Source organism: Aquarana catesbeiana, linkage group LG04 (genome assembly GCF_042186555.1).
Source record: "Aquarana catesbeiana isolate 2022-GZ linkage group LG04, ASM4218655v1, whole genome shotgun sequence".
Taxonomy (NCBI): Eukaryota; Metazoa; Chordata; class Amphibia; order Anura; family Ranidae; genus Aquarana; species Aquarana catesbeiana.
Genome location: NC_133327.1, coordinates 271,841,574 through 271,864,090, shown reverse-complemented (window position 1 = coordinate 271,864,090; position 22,517 = coordinate 271,841,574). Strand labels below are relative to the sequence as shown.

The 22,517-nt window shown below is 42.8% G+C and overlaps 1 protein-coding gene across 21 annotated transcripts in view; it reads left to right on the top strand.

Annotated features, from left to right (window-relative positions):
* LRCH3 (leucine rich repeats and calponin homology domain containing 3) overlaps positions 1-22,517 on the top strand; it is a 170,977-nt gene that overhangs the window by 115,636 nt on the left and 32,824 nt on the right. For 13 of the 21 annotated variants that reach the window (XM_073626536.1, XM_073626525.1, XM_073626528.1 and 10 more), the window contains one exon: positions 17,474-17,527. The exons of the other annotated variants lie outside the window; for them this stretch is intronic. In XM_073626536.1, coding sequence (XP_073482637.1) covers positions 17,474-17,527 — 54 coding nt within the window. The remainder of the gene's footprint in view (positions 1-17,473; positions 17,528-22,517) is intronic. 21 annotated transcript variants of the gene reach the window in all.

The following is a 22,517-nucleotide window of genomic DNA, read 5'->3' as shown; positions in this document are numbered from 1 at the left end:
TAACCTACAGGAGGATTTCAGACACTGGAAAACAAGCTGTTACCAGTTCAATATAACCTCTCCCACACTCGGCATGCATCAGTTTTTTTGCTAGTGTAAAATGAGGATAGATATCTTTTCTCTAAGAAATGTAACCATTTTTACTAGTTCATTTTCCTTTGTCAGAAAAAGTGTTTTCATTTCAAATCTCTATACAGACTGCTTGAGCTGGTCTCTATACACAGATATTTGAATTGCCATATCCTCAGCAATAGCTTTGGAGGCCCAACTTGAACTCCGCTGGACTGGATGATTGCAGAACTAGCTTCGAAAAAGTTTTTATAGCACTGGGTTCTGCATAGTGGCACCTTTCAGACCTTAATGTACGCTAGTCCCATAACTCTTTTCAGGTCCCATGCCATGGCACACCCTTTGATATACAGTGCATCTGGAAAGTATTCACAGCGCTTTACTTTTGCCACATTTTATGTTACAGCCTTATTCCAAAATTGAATAAATGTATTATTTTCCTCAAAATTCTACAAACAATACCCCATAATGACAACATGAAAGAAGTCTGTTTGAAATCTTTGCAAATTTATAAAAAGAAGACATAAAAATAAATCACATGTACATAAGTATTCACAGCCTTTGCCATGGACACTCAAAATTGAGCTCAGATGCATCCTGTTTCCACTGATCATCCTTGAGATGTTTCTACAACTTGATTGGAGTCTACCTGTAGTAAATTCAGTTGATTGGACATGATTTGGAAAGGTGCACACCTGTCTATATAAGGTCCCACAACAGTGCATGTCAGAACACAAACCAAGACATGAAGTCCAAGGAATTGTCTGTAGACCTCCGAGACAGGATTTTATCGAGGCACAGGTCTGGGGAAGGGTACATAAAAATTGCTGCAGCATTGAAGGTCACAGTGAGCGCAGTGGCCTCCATAATTCGTAAACGGAAGAAGTTTGGAACTACCAGAACTCTAACTAGAGTGGGCCGCCTGTCCAAACTGAGTGATTGGGGGAGAAGGGCCTTAGTGAGGGAGGTGACCAAGAACCTGATGGCCACTCTGACAGAGCTCCAGTGTTTCTCTGCAGAGAGAGGAGAGCCTTCCAGAAAATCAACCATCTCTGCAGCACTCCACCAATCTGGTCTGTATGGTAGAGTGTCCAGACGGAAGCCACTCCTCAGTAAAAGGTACATGACAGCCTGCCTGGAGTTTGCCAAATGGCACCTGAAGGACTCTGACCATGAGAAACAAAATCCTCTGGTCTGATGAAACAAAGATTGAATGGCAAGTGTCCTGTCTGGAGGAAACCAGGCACTGCTCATCACCTGACCAATACCATCCCTACAGTGAAGCATGGTGATGGCTGCCTCATGCTGTGGGGATGTTTTTCAGTGGCAGGAACTGGGAGACTAGTCAGGGTCGAGGGAAAGATGACTGCAGCAATGTACAGAGACATCCTTGATGAAAACCTGCTCTCCAGAGCGCTCTGGACCTCACTCTAGGACGAAGGTTCATCTTCCAACAGGACAGTGACCCAAAGCACACAGCCAAGATAACAAAAGAGTGGCTACGGGACAACTCTGTGAATGTCCTTGAGTGGCCCAGCCAGAGCCCAGACTTGTACCCGATTGAACATCTCTGGAGAGATCTGAAAATGGCTGTGCACCGACGCTCCCCATCCAACCTGATGGAACATGAGGTCTTGCAAAGAAGAAACAGTCCAAAAATAGGTGTGCCAAACTTGTAGCATCATACTCAAGTCTTAAGGCTGTAATTGGTGCCAAAGATGCTTCTACAAAGTTTTCAGCAAAGGCTGTAATTACGTATGTACATGTGTTTTTTTTTTTTTCTTCCATCTTTTATTTGTAATAAATTTGCAAATGTTTCAAACAAACTTCTTTCCGGTTGTCATTATGGGGTATTGTTTGTAGATTTTTGAAGAAAATAATGAATTGAATCAATTTTGGAATAAGGTTGTAACACAACAAAATGTGGAAAAAGTGAAGCGCTGTGAATACTTTCCGGATGCACTGTAATCCATTAGATGAAGGTTCACTTTGTAAAGAGGCTATGTGGGTCGAGCACATGGCATTCAGTAGTGTATTTAGGTTTTGTGCTGCCCTAGGCCTGACTAAACTCGTGCACCCCCTAATTTAAATATTACCCATCCCTTCCTGTCAAGGCCACACCCCTTGCTGTTGAAGACCTGCCCTGAGTGTGGACACTAGTTCTGGGGGCCGGGGGGAGGGGGAGCAATGGAGTCCCTTAACTTGCATAGATGTCCTCTCACTTCATGTTTGGCTATGGGGCAGGAAGTGAAGGGAAATCTCTGCAATGGGACAGGGATGGTAAAAAATAAACTGACAGGGGTTATAACCCTCCCTTACTCTATCCAAAATGAAGAAAAAGTGTTGCCTATAGTTCTACTTTAAGCCTGGGTTTACACTTGTGCGGTGCGAATTGAAGCTCAGGTTTCACTGGGAAGATTAAAATCAGTTGTTCAAAGGCTTCTCTGCGTTGTAGCTGCGGATCAGTGAGCAGGGAGAGGGGGAGAGAGAGTGGGGGGGGGAGGGGGAGGTGTAGTGAGGATAAGGAGAAAATCCTTGTTCAGAACGCAATGCATCTGCGAATCAGATGCGTTCCCATAGGAGATAATGGGCTTGTAATTCGCACCGCAATGCCCAAAAAATGCACACGTTTTTTGTGCAATGCGCAGTGCAAATGCAACGCACATATGTGAACCAGATACATTCAAATGAATGTATTTTAAAATGTCCTGCGAATTGAATGCGGTGTAAGCTGCATCTAATTCGCATAGGTGTGAACGGGGGCTAAGAACAAATTTCTGATAATTTTATGGAGAGGACTAAGAAGATATAACCGTGCCAATGGTGCAGCAGAAAACACATAGCACAGTGAGGAAGGTTTGTGGACCAGGATGATAGGACAGTCAAAATTAGAAGCCATCCCCCCCCCCCCACAGTTGCGGAATGCCAGCCGCTCGCATACCGGAAGCAGTGAGGCCGCTTTATGGGGGCGTTAGACTAATTTGCCTCTCAGCCCAGTCCGCCCCATAGGACTGGTGCTACACTAACAGGGTAGCACAAGCCGACTGGGACTCTTTCCGTGCTGCCCCCCTGCAAAGTGCTGCCCTAGGCCTGGGCCAGGATACAGCGTTGATGGCATTACCGAACTAATAAGACTGTTGGGCACCTTTTTATTATCCCTACTTTACAATTTTTACATGAAATGGTTAATGGTGAAGGACTGAACGATGAAGCACTGACTTTAGGAGAGTGTTGCATGAGTGATCCCAACATTATTGTCATCTCTGCAGAACCTGCACAGTCTCTTCTATGTCAACTGACCAGATACTTTGGCCCTCTGTTGGCTGAATCTGGGTCACAGTAGTGCAGAATTAAGTGCACTCCTGTGACTCAAAAGAAGTATGGCCAAAAGAGCTTTGGCCATACTTCAACGATTGAGTTCCACCCTTTGTTGTCAAGGCACACTCTTCTGGATCTGTGAGTGCTTCTTGGGCTTTTTGCCATCAGACAATGGTTTCCCAGATTTGCAAAGCTACCATCTGGTTCTCTGTACTCGCATTCACAATCAGGTGGGTGTTCAGACTTAATCTGATGTAAGGTCTTTCAAGCAGCCCTTTGAACTGCTGGAAGTTTCCAGTTATGTTTTTTTTGTGTGTGCCTGTTTTGTCACTGTTGCCCGCCATTTAGAGGGGCTGCTTTTGGATATCCCAATTGTCTCCAAACCTGTGTCTATAAATGAAGGCAACAGAATTTAGTTGATTGGTTTGGCAAAAGTTGTAGACAAACTATGGGATATTTTTATTTATTTTACTAGTAATGGCAGCGATCAGCTACTTATAGTGGGACTGTGGTATTGCGGTGGAAAAATCGGATACTAGCTAACGCTTTTTTGGGAACCATTGACACTAATATAGTGAGTGATCAGTGCTATAAAATATGCACCGTCACTGTACTGACGACACTGGCTGGGAAAGGGGTTAATATCAGGTGTGATCAAAGGGTTGACTGTGTGCCTAGCCTGTGTTTTTGTACAGTGTGGGAAGTGCTTTTGCTAGGGGAAGACATGGATCCATGTCCATGATTTGCAGGAACACAGGATCCATGCCTTCCCTACTGACAGAAAGGCAAGCTGCCTTGTTTACATTGAGTACATGATTGGCTCCCGCTGTGTATATAATCACAGCGTGAGTGAGCCGGCGGCGTGCGTTCGCACCCGCTACCCTGAAGAGCCAGATCACGTATGTGTGTGTGTGTATAGATATAGATATATATAGATAGATAGTGATTCGGCACACAGCTGCCACCCTGTAGCAGTAAAACTTCTATAGGGGGAGGTCAGCAAGTGGTTAATACTAGTAAGTTGTAATGGGAGGGGTATAATAGATAGGTTGCTGGGGTTTTTGGGGTTTTTCTTGCCAGTGTCCAAATTCTCCTGTAGCCAGGATAACAGAATTGTCTTTGTATCTGATGTTCCTCATTGAATTCCAAGAAATAAATTAAAAATCCTGTGTCAAGTTTAGAAGGTTTTTCATTTTTGTTTAACAAGCCTTTAAGGCTCCGTTCACATTTGCACATCTCCAAAGTTGCACGCTTTCAGTGCGACTTTGATGCAACTTTGATCCGACTTTACATTCCCTTGACCATAGTCACACCAAAGTAGTGCAGGCACCTTTTCAAAGTCGCACTGATTTGAACGGATGCAATTGAAAAGAATGAGTTATGTCATGCGGCTTTGATGTCCAAATTCGCATGACAAGTCGCACAAGTGTGAATGGAGCCTTAATCTTTGGGTTTTTCATTTCAGTGTTGAGATGTACGATTGATATGTGTGGTTTAAGTTGACTTTTTTTTTTTTTTTTTTTTTTTTTTGCGTCCCCATAGAACATATAGCTACTTTGCCTTATTCTTTTCTGTTATACCTGTACCTTCACTACATTACTGCCCAGTGAAAAATTACCAGCTTGTAGGTACCTCCTAAAAGAGTTTAGAAACAATGCTGGCATGCATTTGGACTTTATGTAGTATTAAAATATATCTAAACCTAAAACCAAATTTTAATAGTGAAGCTTACCAGTCCTTCGATGTGGTGGTAGCATTCGTTTTCACTGAAAAGTTAAAAACAAGTAGGGAAAATACCAGTTGATCTTGGCTGAAATGCTGTTACATAGTATATAGTTACATAGTAGGTAAGATTGAAAAAAGACTCAAGTCCATCAAGTCCAACCTGTGTGTGTGATTTTTATGTCAGTATTACATTGTATCTCTCTGTATGGTGTGGTCGTTCAGGTGCCTATCTAATCGGTTTTTGAAATTATCGATGCTCCCTGCTGAAACCACTGCTTGTGGAAGAGAATTCCACATCCTTACCGCTCTCACAGTAAAGAACCCTCTACGCAGTTTAAGGTTTCCTTTCCTTGAAAAGTGTTATCCCTACTGTGGGGTCACCAGTACGGTATTTGTACATTGAAATGATATCCCCTCTTAAGCGTCTCTTCTCCAGAGAGAATAAGTTCAGTGCTCGTAAGCTTTCCTCATAACTAAGGTCCTCCAGTCCCTTTATTAGCTTTGTTGCCCTTCTCTGGACTCTCTCCAGTTCAAGCACATCCTTCCTGAGGACTGGTGCCCAGAACTGTACGGCATACTCCAGGTGCGGCCAACCAGAGTCTTGTAGAGTTTTATATTTTTCTACATTAAACCTCATTTGCCATGTAGTTGCCCACCACATTAATTTCTTCAGATCTTCTTGTAAAGTTTGCACATCCTGCAGAGAATTTATTGCCCTGCTTAGCTTTGCATCGTCTGCAAATACTGAGATTGAGCGATTTATTCCATCCTCCAGATTGTTTATAAATAAATAGGATTGGTCCCAGGACAGAACCCGTGGGGGACCCCGCTTTCCACACCGGACCATTCCGAGTACTCCCTATTTATCTCTACCCTCTGAACTCACCCCTGTAGCCAGTTTTCAGTTCATGTACTCACCCTATGGTCCATGCCGACAGACCTTAATTTGTACAGTAAATGTTTATGGGGCACTGTTTCAAATGCCTTTGCAAAATCCAGATACACCACGTCTACGGGCCTTCCTTTATCTAGATGGCAGCTTACCTCCTCATAGAAAGTTAGTAGATTGGTTTGGCAAGAACGATTCTTCATGAATCCATGCTGATTACTGCTAATGATACCGTTGTCATTACTAAAATCTTGTATATAGTCCCTTATCATCCCCTCCAAGAACTTGCATACTATTGATGTTAGGCTAACTGGTCTGTAATTCCCAGGGATGTATCTTGGCCCTTTTTTAAATCTTGGTGCTACATTGGCTTTTCTCCAATCAGCTGGTACTTTTCCAGTCAATAGACTGTTCATAAAAATTGAACAGTGGTCTGGCAATTACTTGACTGAGTTCCTGAAGGACCCTCAGGTGCAAGCCATCTGGTCTCGGTGACTTATTAATGTTACGTTTTTTTTCAAGTGTATTTCTAATTCTATCCTCTTTAGCCATGAGGGGGCTTCCTGTGACATGTCATGAGGATAAACATTGCAGTTTTGGTTACTGAAACCCCCCGTTTCCCTCGTGAAGACTGAGAAGAATAATTTCAATACCTTCACCATCTCTCCATCCTTAGTAACCAGATTTACTTCATCATTCTTAATGGGGCCAATATGATCTGACCTCCCTTTCTTACTATTTATATACTTAAAGAATTTCTTGGGATTTTTTTTTACTCTCCTCTGTGCCTTTTGTTTTTTAACTTAGCTGCCCTGATTGCACCCTTATATTTCTTGTTGCATTCTTTGTAAAGTTGGAATGCTGATGATCCCTCAAACTTGTATTTCTTTCTCGAACATCACGGGACACAGAGCCACAGTAATTACTGATGGGTTATATAGGTATCACTGGTGATTGGACACTGGCACACCCTATCAGGAAGTTCAACCCCCTATATAATCCCTCCCCCTTGCAGGGATACCTCAGTTTTTACGCCAGTGTCTTAGGTGATGGACGTGTAAAGATGTCCTGTGCTGAGCTCCAAAGGGAATATCCCAAGATCCTATACTGGGGCAAGCCAGGCGAACCGGATCCATTCAAAGTGTCTTTTCATGGCCGAATTGAATGGTACCCGGGCCTCGTGTCCGAAGAAACGAGGTTTTACCCGTAACGCTTCTCTTTTTAGAGAGCTGGACCCCGCAGATCAGAAAATGGCTTTAAACTTTCTAATTTCTGGCGAGGTGCTTTACGGTCCCAGAACTGTTGGATCCCCCTACTGATGGGGGCCCCAGTCTCTGACGGTTTTTTCAAACGGAGCCCACCGTGAGAGGTGAAGATTGGGTCTATGTAAACAGCACCCTGCGGCTGAATAAGGTAAGAGGAGATTCCACAGAATTTTTGAGTTCTAGTGGCTTTTCTCCTTTAAGGTAAATGCATGCTATGCCTATTGTGACCACCGGGGGCTGCCAAGAGCACAAACCTACACATGCGGACTCTGTCTCAGGTGTTGTAATCGCTGTTTATGTCCCAGCGTCTCAAGCAGGCTGCAAACAGGTAAGGTGGAAAGGGGGATTTCTCATGTTTGAATGTTCCCCCCCAGGCTAGAGAGGGGCCACGGGGGTCTAGAAAGTGGTTATACCACCCGGGCTCTGCGGCCTAATGGCCACCATCTCTCAAGATAGCCGTTCAGGCAGATCTTGTTACCAGCCTCCCTCCCTCCCCCCCCCCCCCCCCCATCCCCAGCCTTTCTCCGGAAGCATGACAGGAGAGTCGGCAGCGCGGGAAGCGCTCGTTTTTTCAAAACTCGAGGGGGGGGGGCGGTAGAGGAGGGGGCGGGACGTCAGCACAGAGTGCTTAGACTCCCACTCAGGCCAGCTGCAGGCTATTAAAGGCACTCTGTACAGGTGTACTCAGCCTTCTGAGAGACACAGAGCTGACAGTCGCATGTAAGGTGGGACACAGGCATTCTCCTAGGCAGCATTTACTGAAGTAACACCAGACTGAGCATTGGGTAGCAAGGCTTTTAGCCAGACTACATCGCTCAGCGGGCAGTGTTCATTTGTATACCTCACACCTTGTTGCTTTGCACTATGGGTAGAAGAGGTTCAAGCACCCCAGGAACCAGAGACACTAGGGGATCTCGTTCAGGTTCTGAGGGCCCCCTGTCGGCAGCATCCTCCCCCCCCTAAAGATGGGCCAGGGACGGCTAGCCAGGGAGAGCCATCGGGGTCAGGGGCTACACCTGCTTCTGGCACTTCAGCCCCTGTATATATTACACAAGAGGTTTTTTCCTCAACCATTAATGGTCTAGAGGAAAGATTAATGGCCGTGATTACGTCTTCACTCAGTGGAAGAAAACGCACTAGGCTTTCCTCTGTTCCCCAAGACCCTCAGACAGAGGAGCTCTGGGATAAAGGAGATGAATCCCTATCAGAGGATCGGGATGGGATGGATGATTCCTCTTCGGAGGATTCAGGTGGAGAGGGACCCTCTGCGACTTCCCAAGAGGAGAAAGTCTTAGTGCAGATCCTCACTGGATTGGTCCGCTCCACATTTAAGTTGCCCATACCTGAAACTGCTAAAGAATCCTCTTCTGCTTTGGGGTCACTGAAACCTTTCCAAGCAGCACATGCTTTTCCTGTTCATACTTTACTTGAAAAGCTTATTTATTCTGAGTGGGATCACCCAGACAAACGTTTTTTTTCCGCCGAGAAAGTTTTCCTTGTCAAAAGAAGTTTATTGAGTATACAATGTTATAAAGATACATAAAGATACATAAAGTAAGTTTACAAGGATCTATAAAGTAAGCTCATTGTTTTACAGTAGGGTTTATATAGGTAAATATCATGAAATTTCAAATATTAAACATTGGGTTCACGTAAACCTAAATTAAAGATATATATCATTTCCTTAGTTACTTTTGTAGGTATTTAAAAGATTTATACCTACTATACATATTGTTAACAAGTAGAGTGTATATAGGTCAAATAAATTCTGATAATAAGCTTTAATCGTAAGGTGGAGAAAAGGAAAGAGAAGAAAAAGGGTTGAAAGGTAGAGGTATGGTCCACAAGGTTGTCCCGCTCGTCAGTTTATTATTCTTTTTAGTTCTCTTTGAAGCCTTAGAATGGGTGTCTCTGTAAGTCATTTAATCTGTTACCATGGCAACAGGACAGAGTCATTGAAATTTGACAGGAACTGTTGTTTTATCCAAGGATGCCAAAGTTTTTCAAATTTTGGAATTTGATTTTGATCGATGGCTACCATCTTAGCATGGGACATTGTATTATTCATTCTGTGAATTGTTTCTGCTAGTACCAATGTAGGAGATTTCCATGCCTTGGCCACTGTTTGTTTTGCAGCCGTTATTAGTTGGATCATAAGTTTGAATTGAGAGAGTGTTAACCATTCCGGTTTTAGATTAAGTAAAGTTAAATATGGATCTGGTTGTATTATTTTTTTAAATATTTTAGATGCAATCACGAAGACTTCCTTCCAGAAGGTTTGGATTACTGGGCACGTCCACCATATGTGTAAATATGTGCCTATTTCTGGGCATCCTCGAAAACAAAGAGTTGAGGTATTAGGTGAATATTTTGCCACTCTAGCAGGTACAAGGTACCAGCGAGTTAGGACTTTATAATTTGTCTCCAGTGCTAAGATGTTGGGTGAAGATGACTTAGATGTGAGCCATATATTAGACCAGTCGCCGAGAAAGTTTTCAACACTTTATCCGATGGAAGAAAAGTTTATTAAAATGTGGGGAATACCAGCTATTGATGCCGCCATTTTCTCCGTAAATAATAGCCTGACTTGTCCTGTAGACAATGCTCAGATGCTCAGGGATCCTGTAGATAAGAGGATGGAATCCCTATTGAAGGATGTTTTCTCTTTAGCAGGATCAGTGGCCCAACCTGCAGTAGCAGCGATTGGAGTCTGTCAATACTTAAGAGACCATGTTAAGCAGGTCATCAAAGTATTACCTGAACAGCAGGCCCAGGGGTTTGCTAACCTTCCAGCGGCCTTATGCTTTGTGGTTGACGCCATTAGAGATTCTATCGTGCAAACCTCCCGTCTTTCACTGGGGTTGGTGCATATACGTAGAATCCTATGGTTGAAAAATTGGTCAGCCGAAGCACCATGTAAGAAGCTACTGGCTGGGTTTCCATTTCGTGGTGCAAGGTTGTTTGGAGAGGACTTGGATAACTATATCAAGAGAATCTCTTGTGGGAAAAGCACTCTCTTACCTGTCAAGAAGAAGAGTAAGCGTCCCTCTTTCAAACGGACTCTTTCCCCAGCGCCGGGAGCTTCAGCCTCCAGGCAGTCTCGACAGCCGCCTCCATCGGGGTCCAGAGACAAGAGTCAACCCCAGGGACAAAAGAAGTCCTGGGGAAAGAAGCCTACTAGGCAAAACACTAAGACCTCTGCATGAGGGGGCGCCCCCGCTCACTCGAGTGGGGGGAAGACTGCGACAGTTCTCAGAGCTCTGGCAGGAGGACTTCCAGGACAGATGGGTAATCTCCACGGTAACCTTAGGGTACAAGCTGGAGTTTCAGGAATTCCCCTCTCCTCGGTTCCTCAGATCAAATGTTCCCAGAGACCCAGAGAAGAAGCAGTCGCTCCTTCTAGCGTTAGAGCGACTTTTGTCGCAGGAGGTCATTATGATAGTTCCCGCAAAGGACCAGGGATTGGGCTTCTATTCCAACCTTTTTACGGTCCAAAAGCCAAATGGGGATGTCAGGCCCATTCTGGACTTAAGGGATCTGAACCGATTCCTAAGGATTCAATCCTTCCGCATGGAATCAATTCGAACAGTAGTTCCCACCCTGCAGGGAGGAGAATTTCTGGCATCAATAGACATCAGAGATGCATATCTGCATGTGCCCATTTTTCCTGCTCATCAGAAGTTTCTGCGCTTCGAGGTAGGAGGGCGCCATTTCCAGTTTGTGGCTCTGCCTTTCGGGATAGCCACTGCACCTCGAGTGTTCACAAAGATCTTGGCTCCTCCTCTGGCCAGATTAAGGGCTCAGGGTATAGCTGTCATAGCATACCTAAACGACCTGCTCTTGATAGACCGGTCGGTAGCCTCGTTGAAGGTAAACTTGAGGACCACGGTCAGGTATCTAGAACACCTGGGTTGGATCCTCAACTTAGAAAAGTCTTTCCTAAAACCAGTAAGAAGACTGGAGTATTTAGGTCTGATTATAGATACAAGCCAGGAGAAGATATTTCTACCCCAGGCAAAGATCACTGCTTTGAGAGAGCTGATTCTGACAGTAAGGACCAAGAAGGGTCCCTCAGTCCGCCTTTGTATGAGGCTACTAGGGAAGATGGTGTCTTCATTCGAAGCAGTTCCCTATGCTCAGTTTCACTCAAGAATGCTGCAACACCGTATTCTGTCGACCTGGAACAAGAAGGTTCAGGCATTAGACTTTCCGATGCACCTGTCGCATGCGGTGCGTCAGAGCCTCAATTGGTGGCTCATACCCGAAAACCTGCAGAAGGGGAAATCCTTTCTACCGGTTACCTGGACGGTGGTAACAACAGATGCCAGTCTGTCAGGTTGGGGAGCAGTTCTGGAACAGGCTGCGGTCCAAGGGGTATGGTCCAAGACAGAGAGGACCTTACCCATCAACATTCTGGAGATCCGGGCGATACATCTAGCTCTAAAAGCCTGGACTATCAGGCTACAGGGTTGTCCGGTCAGGATCCAGTCCGACAATGCCACAGCAGTGGCTTATGTCAATCATCAGGGAGGCACCCGGAGCCGAGCTGCTCAAAAAGAGGTGAACCAGATCTTAGTCTGGGCAGAGATGCTTGTGCCATGCATATCGGCAGTTTTCATCCCGGGAATAGAAAATTGGCAGGCGGACTATCTAAGTTGCCAGCAGTTACTTCCAGGGGAATGGTCTCTGCATCCCGACGTCTTTTGGGCCATATGCCAAAGATGGGGGGTTCCAGATGTAGTTCTCTTTGCATCCCGATTCAACAAAAAGATAGACAGATTTGTGGCAAGGACAAAAGATCCTCTTGCATGCGGGACGGATGCGTTGGTGATTCCGTGGCATTTTTCTGGTGGCCATCTCTTCTGCTAGAAGAGTATCAGAATTAGCAGCTCTTTCCTGTGAGGAGCCTTATTTGATTATACACAAGGATAGAGTGGTACTACGCCCTCATCCTAGTTTTTTACCGAAGGTGGTTTCTGATTTTCATTTAAACCAAGACATTGTTCTACCTTCCTTTTTTCCAGATCCCTGTTCTCCGGAAGAGAGATCTCTACATTCGTTGGATGTAGTAAGAGCAGTTAAGGCCTATCTAGGGGCAACTACTCAGATCCGCAAGACGGATGTTTTGTTTGTGCTGCCAGAGGGTCCCAATAGAGGACAGGCAGCGTCAAAAGCTACCATTTTTAAATGGATTCGACAGTTGATCATTCAAGCTTACGGTTTGAAACAGAAGATTCCTCCGTTTCAGATTAGGGCACATTCCACAAGGGCTATTGGTGCTTCTTGGGCAGTGCATCACCGGGCCTCTATGGCTCAAATCTGCAAGGCCGCAACCTGGTCTTCAGTTCATACATTCACCAGATTCTATCAGGTGGATGTGAGAAGGCATGAGGATATCGCCTTTGGGCGTAGTGTGCTGCAGGCAGCGGTACAGGGTCCTCAGGTCTGATTGCACCCTACTTGGTCGTGGTTCCCCCCCCTCAGGTAGCATTGCTCTGGGACATCCCATCAGTAATTACTGTGGCTCTGTGTCCCGTGATGTTCGAGAAAGAAAATAGGATTTTTTAAAACAGCTTACCTGTAAAATCCTTTTCTTTCGAAGGACATCACGGGACACAGAGGTCCCGCCCCTCTTCTAATACACTATATTGCTTGGCTACAAAACTGAGGTATCCCTGCAAGGGGGAGGGATTATATAGGGGGTTGAACTTCCTGATAGGGTGTGCCAGTGTCCAATCACCAGTGATACCTATATAACCCATCAGTAATTACTGTGGCTCTGTGTCCCGTGATGTCCTTCGAAAGAAAAGGATTTTACAGGTAAGCTGTTTTAAAAAATCCTATTTTTTGTAATGCCTTCTCCTTTGCTTGTATATGCATTTTTACATTGGAGTTAAGCCATCCAGGACTTTTATTAGCTCTTTTTTAAATTCATTTCCCACTGGGATGCACTGGCTAATACCCTTATTTAATATGCTCTTAAAGCATACCCGTTTTTCCTCCGTGTTCTTTGTTCCTAAAATTTTATCCCATTTAGTACCTTCTAGCAAGGATCGAAGTTTAGATAAGTTGGCTCTTTTGAAATTCAGTGTCTTTGTATTCCCCTTATGTTTCCTATTTGTGTGGTTTATACTGAAACGAATTGACCTGTGATCGCTGTTTGCTAAATTGCCCTGTATTTCCACATCTGTGATCAGGTCTGTATTGTTGGTAATCAGTAGGTCTACTAACACTTTGATTCTGACTGATGGAGAAAAAGAGAAATGTGCTGGGGGGGTGCTCTGGTGAGGACACAAGAAAAGGGGGGGGACTCTGATGTGGCACAAAAGTGTTCAGGAAGGGGGCTGTAATGGAGGACACAAGTGTGAAGGGGGGTTCTGAGAGGGACACAGTTGTGCAGGGGGCTCTTTATGGGGACATGAGTGTGGGGGCTCTAATGGAGACACAAGTGTTTGGGGGGGCTCTGATGGGGACACATATTCAGTGGGGATTATGATGGGGACACAGTTGTTCAGGGAGTCTCTGGTGGGGACACAAATGTGGGAGGGGAACTCTGATGGAGGACACAAGTATGGGGGAGGCTCTGATGGGGGCACAAATGTGCAGGGGGGCTCAGATGGGGGTCACAAGTGAGGGGGGGGACTCTGATGTGGGGGCTCTGATGGGGATTTAATGGGGGTGGGGAGGTGGCTTTGAGGATAGTGTGTGGCAGGGTCTCTGATGTGGACACACGTGCGGGGATGGCTGTAAAGGGTGACACAAATGTGCAAGGGGGTGTTATTGGGGACACAAATGTGCAGGCAGAGTCTGATGAGGACACAATTGTGTAAGGAGATCTTGATGGGGACACAGATGTATGGGGAGACTCTGCTGGGGACAGAAATGGACAGGGAGTGTCTGATGGGGAAAGTCTAATGCCACGTACACACGATCGGACATTCCGACAACAAAATCCTGGATTTATTTCCGACAGATGTTGACTCAAACTTGTCTTGCATACACACGGTCGCACAAATGTTGTCGGAAATTCCGAACGTCAAGAATGCTGTGACGTACAACACGTACGACGAGCCAAGAAAAATGAAGTTCATTAGCCAGTGCGGCTCTTCTGCTTGATTCTGAGCATGCATGCAATTTGTGCGTCAGGATTGTGTACACACGATCGGAATTTTGTTGTTGGAAAATTTGAGAACCAGCTCTCAAATTTTTGTTGGAAATTCCGACAACAAATGTCTGATGGAGCCTACACACGGTCTGAATTTCCGAAAACAAGCTCACATCGAACATTTGTTGTCGGAAATTCCGACCGTGTGTACGTGGCATTAGTGTTTAGCCCTGGTGCACGAGGCTCTGAGGGCAGCCTTTCAAATTCTATGCTATTTCATGGGTGAGGATTAATTTGTAAACTTTTTTTTTTTTTTTTTTTCGGCCCGCGAATATCTCTGAAATATATGATGCAGCCCTCAAAGTAAAAAGTTTGCGACCCCCTGGCTAGATAACTGGTCAAAAAGCACGGCCTTATAGCTAAAATGTAAAATAAATGCCAAACGCTTTCCCAGGAGCTGGGGGTTAGTATGTAAGGTTAAGCTTTTGGTAGTGCAACCCTGGAATGCATTGCAGGTAAGGCATTCTTCTGTGCAGCTTCCCACACTGCATCTTAATCTCACTGCCCTTGCGATCTGCTGCCGGGGTCAGTGCAAAGTTAACACCCCAAACACAGGTTGCAAATGCAGTGCCCACACCAGATCTCATGGTACAAAAGTACCATGCGATCCGGTTGCTGTACACTTAAAGTAGTGCATGCGCTACTTTTGGTACAGTGTGATTTCCGCTCATTCATTTTGAATGGGCTAAAATTTCACTGTACAGAACTGCATCTGAATTGCACAGGAATCGCATCAGCGTTCTTGTGCGATTCACATGCAGCTCCTATTGTGAATGGGTCCAAAAACGTCAGGTGACCTCTTGCTAGTGCTGAAACTAAAGCCTCAGGCTGAGCCAAAGTGAGAAAAGATGAATATAATAATCTAAATCTTTTATAAGAAAGTCTACATTGTTACTTTTAAATCAATAATTTTGATTGCATAAGACCAATCGTGAATGGCTTAAATGTTTCTCTCAATATTTTTATAGGGTTTTTTTTTTTTTTTAGACTCCATTTATATGTAGGATACGTTTCTGCAGCCATTTCCCCTCTATCTAGGTGTTGAATTATCAGGCATGTGCAGTTTTATTTATCAAACATACTGTCATGTTAATGTACATGGGGAGTTTTAAAACCTATCCTGAACGATTTAACTTGACAGATAGTAACCGATGTTTAAAAACGTCAAAAAAAGAAAAAGGGGGGAAGGAAAACAACCCTGGGACTTTTAAGGTGCTTATATTTCAAGGTAGGTAGAGTAGAAAGGCATGTATAGTTTATTCATAAAAAAAAAAATAATCTTTATTAATTACAATTAAAATAAATTACATAGCATGGTTTTACTTAAAAACAATGTGTATATCTTGATATCCACATCTAATAGTGAGCAGACAGTAGAAAAAATACCACTTGATTAAATACCACTCAACATGTTTCGCTCATTTGGAGCTTTCTCAGGAGTTTTGGCATAAGTTGTGGTATACTATAAATAATAAAGAGAACATGGATGAGATATATTGTTACATGTTTACATAATAGAGTTTTGCATTAATACACTACAGAATATATATATGTAAGTGTATGGATGATAATTCATGCATGAACAGGAAACAACTGAAAAATCAATCAAAAAAACAAATAAATAACCAAGGAAGTAATGCATCAATCATTTATGATCTTACCAGGCTGCCACAGATTCAAAGACAAATTTAATTTGATAAAGATTGCCGATGAATAGCATCAGCGATGTAGAGACATCAGCTAGGTCTCCCACATCTAGAGTTCCCGTCCTTTATGGTCACAGAAGGATATAGAGCAGGGATATGCAATTAGCGGACCTCCAGCTGTTGCAGAACTACAAGTCCCATGAGGCATAGCAAGACTCTGACAGCCACAAGCATGACACCCAGAGGCAGAGGCATGATGGGACTTGTAGTTTTGCAACAGCTGGAGGTCCACTAATTGCATATCCCTGATATAGAGTTTGTGTATCCCTAATTAAAAAAGAGGAAGTGTAAGAAATAAACTGGGAGTTATTGCAAATTTCTATTAAAGAGGGGGGCATCCAGACTGACCATTTAAATGGTGTGCTCTGCCCTAATTATTGTCTTTGTTTAAAAACCTCAGTTTTGCCACGTTTACATGCCACATTTACATGCCACGTTTGCATTTAGAAGCGTTTTTTTTTACAAATAGTCAATCAAAAATGCCTGTAAATGAAACATGGCTAAACGCGGGTTACTGTGTTTACACGCTGTTACAGGCATTTGCCGTTTCAAATGCCTGTCAACATCCACCCTAAACGCATTTTTTTGCTTTGCAAAAAATGCTTCTAAACTCAACTGCCTAGAAACTACTATAAATTAACCAGTGTACATGTACTGATAAGATAACATAAAGGAGAGTTCAGGGTTAGCTGAAAAAAGCCCAACTGCTCCTAAATGTCCATTTACAAGCAGAAAGCAAAAATAATTTTAGTTCTTTTTTTTTATTACTTAGGATGTTTTTATTGTCACTTGCCACTTCAACACACATTGTTTACACTTTTCCAGCCTGTGTAGTTCCCCTAGTCCCTGTAGACAGTAGGAAGTATTATGTTCCCTGGAAGAAAAAAAACACTCAATTTGCAGGGGCAATGATGTAGTAATGGTCATAGCTTTCTGTAGTGATAGATCACCATAAATGTCAGTAGCTTATCACATGCTATAAACTTGCTTGTGTTATGTTTGCATCTGAAGGGAATAGTTTATGTGGATTTGTATATAGTGTACCAGCAGTTGAATTAAATGTGATCTGAACACTCCAGTGCTGTTTCCAGATGTCACTGTTAATCCAATACTAGCATTTTTTTATTTCTGATGTAGATTCTGTTTCTTTTCAGTCTTCTTAGGAAATGTCACTTTATTGCCATCCTGTATCCTATTCATTTTCCATAAGTAGATTGTCGCCTTCCATGTGTGCTGCCATCATGTACCATAGTGTTGCATTTTATCCTTTTTATGTTTACTCCATTGTGTGTGTGTGTTATTGACATTGCTCCATCTTTCCCTACCTTCATCTCAGTGTTCCCTACCATCCAGACGCTCTCAGCACACAGATGATAGTGCCCTTTTAGTGGTAAGAACCCTGCATGGAATTATCTGCCACCTAAAGCATGACACATTACCGCTTGAAATCCTTTGTAGTGTAGTGCATGTTAAAGAGCATAAACCAGGACTTTTTTCCTTGTTAGGTGAGTGGCATGTGAGACGTGTCACAAAAGGTCATTTTCTAGCTGCACAAAAATATCCAGTAACTAAACTCTTCATGATGTCACAGCACTGCTTGTGATGGTTCACAGATTGATAAGAGCAGGTCTAGAGTGCTTCTACTTCTGTGTTGTGTTGGATGGTAAAAAGCATGTCTTTACAGTCTCTGCTTCAGAAACTGTAACATCACCTTCAGTGTAGGTAGAGCATCTTTTTTAATTTCTATTCGTAAACGCAAAGCATCATTGATTTGTATGTCCCATTCAATAAAGATTGGAGATAGGGTTGTAGATTAATTTAACCATCATGATGAAATTGTATGATGCATGATAGAACTGTAGTGTAAATAAACTTAATGTAAATTCTTCATCTTTGTGTGCTTGTAATATCCAATCATTAGCTTAGATCACTAGATGAAATAATGGGGCTGCAGTACCTGTGGGTTGGGCTTCCCACATTACAGACAAGGTTGTTGCATGGGCCATCCGTTAAGTATTGGAAATATCTTTTCTAAGTTGATGTTACAAAATCTAAAGCACTTTATGGAATTAAAATATTTTTTCATGGTGGCTTGTGCACAAGGAAAATATACAAGCATGCTTACTTAATGCCTCATCCTGATAGTGGCAGAGTCCTGGTTTATTCTCTTGGTAGACTAGATTTGCTTCTTAGCAAACCATGATTGATTCTGATTTTGGGCCACTTTTGCATTGGGATAGGTTTACAGGACTATAAAATTCTATTGTAACCTCATAATATAAATTTGATTGTGTTCGCTGCATTCTAAAAGAATATTAATGTATCCACAGTTGAGCTCACTTGTGCTGTGAATGTTACATACAGCCAAGTCAATTCTTTCAATTCAAAACTTTTTTCTATTTTGTAAGGGTTGTAATCCCTGTCAGGTTTTTTTTTTGCCATTTGGGCAGATTTCTCTTCACTTCCTGTTCCATATCCAAAACAGGGCGTGAGAGGAAAGCCCTCTAAATTGTATGAATTTGGGCTTATCCCCAGGGTCACCAGAACTGCATTCCTCATTGAAAGATTTTCCCTTCTATTCTTTTTTTTGGTGATGACACAAAACTTGGGATTTTCTTTTACTGTCAGTGGTACAGGTAAACAGGACAAATGGAGAGGAAGATTTTCCTAATATGGACACAGACCGCAATAAAATAACCTGACAGGAGTTCTAATCTCTCTTCCCTCTATCCAAAATGAAAAAAAAAAGTTTTGCCTTTACATATACTTTTATATTAAGTGCTCAATCATCACAGAATGATTCTCATTTAGTCACAAAGGAAAACTTTTTTTCCTGACACTGTAAAACTGATATGGTAGTGTTTTGAAACAGTTTTCTGTTATTGATTTTTTTTTTTTTTTTTTATTATTATTTTCGAAAAGAAGGTAAAGTTACAAAACAGAGCCTCTGGGCATCCCCCAGCTCAAGGTAGTACAATAACACACGTGAACTAAAATAATAGCAGGTGAACCTAAAGTAAAAAATGAAAAAGAAAACGCCACCCTTGCTACTCATAGAACTCAAGGAGAACCCCCAGACTTCTAGGGCCAGTATAAGAACAAGTTTTCTTTAGGAATGTATCCTCTCTCCGCTACCTTATGGGCTGAGATAGCGAACAACTATGAGCCATGGGGACCATACAATGATCGAGTCATCCATAAGGCCCCATTCCCACTTGAGCGTAGCGTTTTCAGGCAGAAAGTCGTGTGATTTTTGTACAGGTCAAAAGGTCACCAATGTAAGAAGCAGAAAAACGCCCAAATCTGCCTAAAAAAAAAAAGTTCCAGAACTTGTTTGAGCTTCAGGCGTTTTGGAGTTTCTGGCTTCAGGCGTTTTGAAGTGGAGATGTGAACCATCTCCATAGAGAATAATTGATTTTTTTTCACCTCCAGCGTTTTGTAGCTTCAAGCTACAAAACGCTCAGGTGTGAATGGGGCCTTAGATACAGGACCACACAGAGGCCAGTCTTTAAAGGAGACTGGTAGTAGCCTCTGAGTCATGTTAGTCTACAATAGTGGCGTCTGATTCTAACCAGATGTCCCACACTTTGTGAAACTGCTGCTTATTTCTACAGTAGTATGTGTTTTGATAAAGTTGACTGTGGGCCTTTATGTAAAGTTCTGGAAATGTAGCTTGTCATAGTCCCCTATAAATATTATGCTACTGTATATTTTCAGATCACAAGATGTGGCTACTGCTTGTTTTTAGTAGTTTAGTTTATTACAGATTCTGCAAGACATTTGAAGCTAAATTTAGACTAGAAACGGGCTGTATCATTGCATCTATTTTAGACATGTTTTGTACCCCTTTTAATAAAATGTTCTTAAAGTGGTTATAAAGGTAGAAATTTTTTTTACCTTAATACATTCTCCGCATTTAGGTAAAAAAAATCTTGTGTCCTGCTCTCCCACCAGCCATTGGCTCCTGCTGCTGTCAATCACAGCCTGTGAGGAGAGAACAGGGGGTGGGCCCAAGCCATGCTGTATCTATGGACACATACAGCATGGCTCAGCATTGAGCCCGCATGAGTATCTTGTCAGGGGGGAGGAGCCAGGAGCGCATGGGCAGGGACCCCAGAAGAGGAGGATCAGGGCCCCTGCAAAACAATTGCACAGCGCAAGTATGTATGACATGTTTGTTGTTTTTTTTTTTTTTTTTTTTTTTTTTTTTTTTTTTTTAAATTTGGTTCGCAATTCACTTTAAACATGACAGGTAGAATGTTATATTGCTTTTCTGTAAAATATCTACTTTCCAACACAAGTCTTCCAAAAGAGGTAGATTTTACTCGAAAATGTTCACTGGCTCATTCACACCACCCATGTTGCAGTAACACGCAATAATGAAGCATGTTACCACACCCATCACATGTTAGCGCTTAGGGTTACCCTACCATACGTTGAAATGTGCTGCATCAGACAAAATGGTGACATCTGAGTTATTTTTTGACCATATAGTATGTAGGCAGCTCTTTTAATTCAGTGCATTTAAACCTGAACTAGAACTCCCAGAAAACTATATTGCATGCCTACATTGGACCAAGTTGGCAGAATGTAAGTATGCATATCTCATACCTGATAGGGCTCTGGGGAAGCTGATAATCACTGTAGTAATCGTGCGACTATAGTGATAGTTGTGCCTGTCCTGGGTCCTGCTAGGGTTCTTTGTGAGCCGGTTCCCCTCTGCACACTGAACATAGGGGATCACTTGCTCAACACTGCCACCATTCATAGAATGCCTTGTATTTATTTATTTTTTTTTTCAATTAATAAAACATGTTCTCTGATTTGGGCACGGATGAGGTAAGAGCAGTAATGAAAGGAACTCTGTTTGTCCAAACAGAGAATACTTTATATTCATTGAAAAAAATACAAGGCAAACTTAGAATGGCGGCAGTGCTGAGCAAGTGACCCCTTGTGGTTAGTGTGTACAGGGGAAGCAGCTTGCACAGACCCCAAGCAGAACCCAGAATATTACAGCTATCACTTTAGTAGCACCAGCATTTCATCTTCCTTAGTAGCCCATCAGGTATGAGATACATACATGCAATTCAGATAATTCCCAACGTTAAGTTCCAACGCAACGCCCATAGTGAACAAGTCTGGATGGGCTCATTAAATGTAACTGCTTTTTTCTTTTTTTGCATTTTAAGTTTCCGTACATAAAACCATTCTGCCCTGTCCTGTCTACACTGCATGTATTTTCATCTTTTTTTTTTTTTTTTTTTTTTTATGTAATTCATGGATTCTAGTGATATAGATGGAAATGAAATGCATGCACTATGTCAGAACCACTACACACTGTTTGCTTGTGTCTTGCAATCAGTGTATCCTTAGCTTGTTTCATATTTCCATTGTACTATTTTTCAGGTTTGTTTTAGCACATTGAATGAGTTCTGCCTGTACAGAGATGCTTTGCATTTGACAAAGTTTCCATCAAATGCTTTATTTTGTAGCTGTTTGAGATTAAACCAAAAGCAGCACAGTAGTGAAAGTGTAGTGTTATCCATGCATAATTCAGATATTTTTCTACTGTTGTCCGTATAGCGCTAAAAAGGTTTTGTACAGAATCTGTTTTGAAAAAATGCGTACTTATAGTCCTAAACATCCTTATGATAATTATTTTCCCTTCTTACTTGGAGGTTAGACACTTGTGTGCAAGGCTCCCTTTGTGTTTGCACATGGTGGGAGTAGTGATGTGGTGTGTTGTGTGCACCGCATAACATGGTGGGTGTAAACGATCACCTTGTAAAACAAGTTATTATTTTAAATTAGAAATTAAAGGCAAAACATTTTTTGAATAGTTATATAAAAAAAAATTATAAATGCCTCTTTTCCCACATTGCCTCTGTTCTCAGCTGCATAAGAGCTGTAAGGGGGGGGGGGGGGGGGGGGGGTAGAAGCAGCAGCACACTGAGCTTCTCAGTGAATGGCTGTGCAACGGGGGCGGGGCTTGTCTGGACAAGTCTGATCATTGGAGGAGAGTACATTTCCCAGCATAGCTAGAGAACTGACCACGGTGTGTTCTCCTGCTTAGTGTGGTAATTTTTTAATAGGAAAGCAGAGGGACTGGCTGGAACACCAGGGATTTCAGATAAAGGAAGCAATACAAAGAGAACAGGTTACTTTCTCATACAAGTACATGGTACAACAGGCACATGTCAGGAATATGAAGTGTTGGGGTAACAAACGCTTTAAGTAAAACCAGAAGTGCATAAAGCGCAGGGTTCAGGAGTGTGCAACACACAGGTTGAAGGGTTCAAGAGTGAGCTATGCATCACCCCTCACTCTCATACATATATGAAGAGAAAAGTGGATAACCACACACTAAAACGCCAGATAAA